Source organism: Nicotiana tabacum, chromosome 5 (genome assembly GCF_000715075.1).
Source record: "Nicotiana tabacum cultivar K326 chromosome 5, ASM71507v2, whole genome shotgun sequence".
Taxonomy (NCBI): Eukaryota; Viridiplantae; Streptophyta; class Magnoliopsida; order Solanales; family Solanaceae; genus Nicotiana; species Nicotiana tabacum.
The window spans coordinates 88,449,098-88,455,867 of NC_134084.1; the positions used below are offsets into that span (position 1 = coordinate 88,449,098).

A 6,770-nucleotide genomic window follows, 5' to 3' on the forward strand; every position below is an offset into this window, starting at 1 on the left:
ATTAGGCTGGGAATGAGGTAAAGTAAAATTCTTCTACAATTCAATATTCGCAATTTTTAATTAAGAAAAAAAGAACTTCTTGTACATAAAAAAAAAAAGTTAGGTGTAAAAACTACTCCTTAAAATGTAAATTTCCATTTTTTCCTTTTAGTTGGTTCGATTATATGCATTTACTAGCAGAATACTAATTCAGAGTAAGGCATAAGAAAATATTAGGGGTGAAAATGAAAAGAAATAGGACTTACCGGGTTAATGTTTTTAAGATCATGTAATTATATGTTAAAGCAAAACATTACACGTTCATGAATCCTCAATATTGTATGCCACCTTTCTTTTGATCAATTTTTATATTTTATTATGATTCCAATATCACAAGAGATGTGTACTTTAGGAAAAGGATAATATCTTTTGTGTTTCATAATATAATTAACCGTTTTCTTTCTTGTTTTTCTTAAATAAGGCTATTATTGGTTATAATTCCTCTGTCTCTTTTTGGTTGTTGGATCAAATTAAAAGTCAAAGCCTAGTAACATTGCAGGAACTCTAGGCGAGAATTTTCATTAATGCAAACAATGTATACAACGTGTTTGACAAAAATAATATGTACGCCGTGCAAAACATGGCCAAAATGTACTTGGATCTAATACCCAAAAAATGAACTTGAAAAGATGAGATAGTATATCTTATGCAGGTATGCTACAGGGTAGGTTTAGCGATAGTCAATTATATGGGACCTACAACAAAGGGTGCTATAAGTACGTTTAGTAGAATAACTATTTATCCACATTGAGCTAGCGAATACCTTGCAACCAAAAAGAATATAACATGTAATTAAGGTTAAGAGTTTAATTTTGCAATGAAAAAGTAAATAATATTTACTCAATTAGAATGTGAAAAAATAATTGTGGGAAAAAACAACAATGCTCTTACACGAAGAATATACTCACATTCAATGTTTGCACCAAATCATATTAATTTATTAGAATTAAATAAAAAATAAAAATAACTCAATACACAATTTGACTAGCGTGCGGTCGTGCCATCAGAATCAAGTTCTCATGCCCTGGCAACTATTTCTTAGTTTGGAAAGTACACTAAATATGAGTTGGTAATTAAAATTTACTTCTTGATAAGAGTCAACATTGGACTTTGTCTCACTCAGTGTACTTTCATCTTAACTTCATAACCGTTAATTCAATCAAGATGAATGCCTCTCCCAAACAATCTTTATCTCTCATAACTCATATGGTAAGAAAATTTGGTTTAAGCCTAATTCAACTCAAAAATTAACTTGAAGATGGTTCAATCAATTAGTATATGATAATTTATTATTCCTTCCCTCTTTATCACGGACATCTGAAGTATGAACAACATCACAGGGATCCAACACTGAAAAAAAGCGACAAATTAAATGAGTTTAACTTTTGATATTACTTTAAAAAATGAACCTTGAACATTATTTAAACCTAAAATCGAGTAATTATATTTGAGATGAAAATTGCTCGACAATAACTTCTTTTCTCGACCAATATCAACATGACACATTTTCAAGAATTTGGCATGTGATTGCTTGCAACTAGGGGTGACAAAATGGTTAAAAAAAACAGTTAACCACTCATATTATTCACTAAAAAATGGGTTGGATAATGAACCATTTAAAAACGGGTCAAATATAGATAAGAACCATATTATCCATTTAGAAAATGGATAACCAGTGGGTAAACAATGGATAACCAATGGGTCTAACTTTTACATTTGTAAAGCCTCAAATTGGGAATTCCTCAAGTTAGAATACTAAGAATCCTCCCAAAAGTGATCATATGCAAGAAGTCATGGATAATATGGTTACCTATATTATCCGCCGATTAACCCGTTTTTTATCCGTATTAAATATGGGTTGAGTCAGATAATTTATCCGTTTTTTCATTACCCGTTTTCGACCCGAATCATATCCGACCCGACCCGGACGTTTGCCGCCCCTACTTGCAACTAAGCAGCAGCGCGCTAGCACTGGTCGACAAAGAGTGAATGGTGGACTTGGTCTCTACATCTTCATCCTACCTTGATAGCCATCAATATAGGGCCTCATTGGTTTTTTTCTGAAATATTTTTCAATCCAGATAAACTGTCTACATTTATCATACACTTCCAAAAATTCGTCTATGTGATTGCTTGCAAGCAATAAGCAGAAGCCAGTGATGACAAATATCGTCACATGAATGCAACAAGACTCATTAGACCACTCTGTGGTCACACAATAAAAACCATATTGACATGGCCAAAACCAGAAAGGACAAAGAGGATAATAGAACAAATGGGTCGTGCATTGTCATTGTCTTTTTGCTAAATCTGTAACAAACTTTGGGAATTGCTGACTAAAATATTAATTTCAAGTTCCAATAGTAATGCCTATCCATACTTCCATAGCTGACACATATCGTTGTTATCTAACTCAAAGTTATGGACTTTTCTTACTACTATTCTCGAATCCCAATTATTTATTAAACCATACAACATGCCATTCATTTATTGTTTTCACCTTCTGGATTCTTAGAATTTAGTCGGTACTTGCTTTCTTTTTTACTCTTTCTTAGTGTTCTAGTTAAACTCTATACGAAAAGAGTCTGAAATGTTTGGTCAAGGGGTACTTTAATTTTATTTTTATTTTTTCATGTTGTTTCCTAGGAATTTTTGGACATTGATTTGGTTGGTATGATAAAAATTGAATCTTGAAGTGAATTTTTGTTATTTCTTTGACTTATATTAAGATATTCAGTTTGATTTAGTCACTATTTGAACTCTACTAGTACCTACTTTCTCTAGTTAATTCTTGATTCCATCTGACTTCCACTGAATCTTGTGAATAATTTTCTTCATCTTAGTTGTATTCAATTTGTGTATTGGTTCTTGATAATATTTCATAGAGCAAGCACCTAATTAGATTAGTTCCCATCTCATTCGAATATGGACATAAGTAACGAGGCTAGTGTTGGCTTCTATTCAATTGGACCTTCTTCAATTGTGGGTCGAACAATAGCCTTTAGAGTTCTATTCTGCAAATCAATCTCGCGGTCAAGGCATAAAATTTTTCATTTCTTGATACATTACTTGAACAAGATTAGAAACTGTTTTTCATACTACTTGACACCTTTGATCAAATGGTTGCACCCTCGTAACCCACAAGGAATATTGGCATTGGTAACACTTCTTGCCTTCTTGTTGAGGCGATATACGAATGTTAAAATCAGAGCTGATATGGCTTATAGGAGGAAATTTTGGAGGAATATGATGAGATCTGCCTTAACTTATGAGGAGTGGGCTCATGCTGCTAAAATGTTAGATAAAGAGGCACCTAAATTGAATGAGGCTGAATTTTATGATGAAGAACTAGTTATAAATAAACTCCAAGAACTTCAACATCGTCGTCAAGAAGGATCTTTAAGAGATATTATGTTCTTTATGAGAGCTGATCTTGTGAGAAATCTAGGTAATATGTGCAATCCAGAACTTCATAAGGGTAGACTTCATGTGCCTAAACTTATTAAAGAATATATAGATGAGGTTTCAACTCAGTTGAAAATGGTATGTGACTCTGATTCAGATGAGCTTCTATTGGAAGAGAAGCTTGCTTTTATGCATGAGACTAGGCATGCCTTTGGTAGGACAGCTTTACTTTTAAGTGGGGGTGCTTCTTTAGGAGCTTTTCATGTAGGTGTGGTGAAGACATTGGTAGAGCACAAGCTTATGCCTAGGATAATTGCTGGTTCAAGTGTTGGTTCAATTATGTGTTCTGTAGTTGCGACGCGGTCTTGGCCTGAGCTACAGAGTTTTTTTGAGGATTCATGGCACTCATTGCAACCATTTGAACAGATGGGTGGAATTTTTACAGTTTTCAGGAGGGTCATGAGACAAGGTGCTGTACATGAGATTAGGCAGTTGCAGGTGATGTTACGCCATCTCACGAATAATCTTACGTTCCAAGAAGCATACGACATGAGTGGTCGAGTTTTGGGGATTACAGTTTGCTCCCCTAGAAAACATGAGCCTCCTAGATGTTTGAACTACTTGACTTCGCCTCATGTTGTTATATGGAGTGCTGTGACTGCTTCTTGCGCGTTTCCCGGTCTCTTTGAAGCTCAAGAACTGATGGCAAAGGATAGAAGTGGAAATCTTGTTCCGTATCACCCGCCATATCATTTGGACCCTGATGAGGCTTCTGGTGCAGCTGCTCGTCGATGGAGGGATGGTAGCTTGGAGATTGATTTGCCTATGATGCAGCTAAAAGAGCTCTTCAATGTAAATCACTTCATTGTCAGTCAGGCGAATCCACATATCGCTCCCTTATTGAGGATCAAGGAGTTTGTAAGAGCTTATGGAGGCAACTTTGCTGCCAAGGTACAATTGTATTGTTTTGATGCTTCCTGTAATCCTGAAATTACAAAATTATGTTCAGCTATATCTCTTTGGCTAACTTATGCTGATACTTTCTTTCTGTCTCTTCCTTGATGGTTGTAGCTAAGAGTTTTTACTGGTTAAGTATCTTTGCGATGTCCCTAGTTATTTTTGCTAGCTGATGTGAGTTGTGTGATTTTTTCAAATTTAAGTGGACAAATGTAACGATAAATATTTGGCTATGCAGCTTGCTCATCTTACTGAGATGGAGGTGAAGCACAGATGTAATCAGGTATTGGAACTTGGTTTTCCCTTGGGGGGATTAGCCAAGCTATTTGCTCAAGATTGGGAGGGTCACGTCACCGTTGTAATGCCTGCCACTCTTGCTCAGGTATGTCCATGACTAGTGTTGATTCTTTTCCTAGTAAGAATTAATGGATGTTTTAAGGCTTAAAATGGAGCCTATTCTACTTACAGAAAGCTCAGCAGTTGGACCTGTATCTTTGAGAAATTTGTAATATTTTCCTGCTGTTTGACAAAATGGAAAGATCTCCCATAGTTGGTCCAGTCACAAGCATACGAACATGTTTCGAGTTAATAAGAATGTTTAGTTTGTTGGTTGAAGATTATTTTCATAACTAATCTTCCTCCAAATGTTGTGTATGATACAGTACTTGAAACTCATACAAAACCCCTCTACGTTGGAGGTTCAAAAAGCAGCAAACCAAGGGAGGAGGTGCACTTGGGAGAAACTATCCGCCATTAAGGCAAATTGTGGAATTGAGCTTGCTCTTGATGAGTGTGTTGCTATACTCAACCACATGCGCAGATTAAAAAGGAGTGCCGAGAGAGCAGCTGCTTCTTCACATGGCTTGTCAAGCAGTACTGTCAGGCTTAATGCTTCTCGACGAATTCCTTCTTGGAATTGCATCGCACGAGAGAATTCAACAGGCTCCCTCGAAGACTTTCATGCAGATGTTGCTTCCCCTCTTCATCAGGGAGGCAGCGGTTCTTTGGCGCATGGTGGACGAAATTGGCGTTCCTACCGGAATGCACATGATCATGGTAGTGACAGTGAGTCTGAAAGTACGGATCACACTTCTTGGACAAGATCCGGTGGTCCTTTGATGAGGACAACATCGGCTGATAAGTTTATCGACTATGTCCAGAACTTGGAAAGTGGTTCACGATCGACCAGAGGATTGAGTATTGACCTCAACAATGTTGTTCCTCATATGGGAGGGAGGGAGCCTCTATCCCCAAGTCCAAGGGTAACAACACCAGATAGAAGATCTGATACAGAATTTGATCAAAGAGACATCAGAATTATTGTAGCTGAAGGTGACCTGTTACAGACTGAGAGGACTAACAATGGGATTGTCTTCAATGTGGTAAGGAGAGGTGACTTGACACCATCAAACAGGAGTCTTGATTCAGAAAATAACAGTTCCAGTTTGCATGATTCAGTGGCTGAGTGCGTACAACTCGAAAGTCCAGAAAAGGATATGGATATAAGCTCAGTATCAGAAGATGGAGAAAATAATCAGAAAGATACTGTAGAGGAAGTAACAGATAATCAGATTACACAAGATAGGACGAACTGAAGGCTTACGAAGAGCGATGAAGCTGATGCAGAGAAGGGATCAAGGAGTGGGGATACTATGGAATAGTGATTAGCAATTTGTCTTTTGAACACTAAAAGAGTTGCAGAAGTAGAGCATGAAATCTTATGTTTTTGAATATCTGAAATTATGAACAACATATTAGTAAAACTACATCTTTTTTATTAAGTGGGATGCCTTAATTCAGCATTTTAAGTGGTTAGTTTATCTAGCTATTGCGAAAAATTTCAGCCTTATCAACTTGAACATGATGCTTCTAGCTAATGGATTCAGACCTTTTAAAATCAATGAAAAAAGGTATCACTATACCCACCACCCCACTATGACAATAGGTGCAGTTTTATCATAGACATATATTTTCAGAGGTTAAGGCATGTAGGTTGACCGAGTAAAAAATTTACATTACCGGTGCAATTTTAATTGATTATTGTAAGGAAAATGAGTAGATAATATTGACTAAGAACAAGAAAGAAAGAAGAACAACTTATCAAAAATACTGTGTCGTGGCAAGCCACTGCATTGAAAGCGATTTCGGCCCGACTGAGTGCAAATCGTTGAGACCGGTCGCTTCCCAAGGTTCCACAACACCTCCAAACACGTGCACTCGTGGCTGGAAGTTTAGAATTTGCACAAAACAGTTGCCCAGAAAGAAGATAAGATGAAGTATTTTTCTGTAGTTGTTATAGAAATTAAAATGTTGTAGGAAGAAAGTGATAATTAGCAAGATGAATTATTAGTTAAGAATTGAGTGAATAT

The 6,770-nt window shown here is 36.4% G+C and overlaps 1 protein-coding gene across 1 annotated transcript; it reads left to right on the forward strand.

Moving 5' to 3' along the window:
• The first annotated feature begins 2,447 nt into the window (after positions 1 to 2,447).
• On the forward strand, positions 2,448 to 6,178 carry LOC107807884 (triacylglycerol lipase SDP1-like). The gene is made up of 3 exons (XM_016632336.2): positions 2,448 to 4,395; positions 4,640 to 4,783; positions 5,064 to 6,178. The coding sequence occupies exons 1-3, from the start codon at positions 2,965 to 2,967 to the stop codon at positions 5,994 to 5,996; spliced, it is 2,508 nt and encodes an 835-aa protein (XP_016487822.1). The 5' UTR covers positions 2,448 to 2,964; the 3' UTR covers positions 5,997 to 6,178.
• Positions 6,179 to 6,770: the final 592 nt, after the last annotated feature.

Excerpts from the sequence above, each read along its gene's own strand:
- LOC107807884 (XM_016632336.2), top strand. The coding sequence starts at position 2,965 with ATGGACATAAGTAACGAGGCTAGTGTTGGCTTCTATTCAATTGGACCT. Across the intron at positions 4,396-4,639 it reads GAGGCAACTTTGCTGCCAAG|CTTGCTCATCTTACTGAGAT; the intron begins GTACAATTGTAT and ends TTGGCTATGCAG. Across the intron at positions 4,784-5,063 it reads TGCCTGCCACTCTTGCTCAG|TACTTGAAACTCATACAAAA; the intron begins GTATGTCCATGA and ends TGTATGATACAG.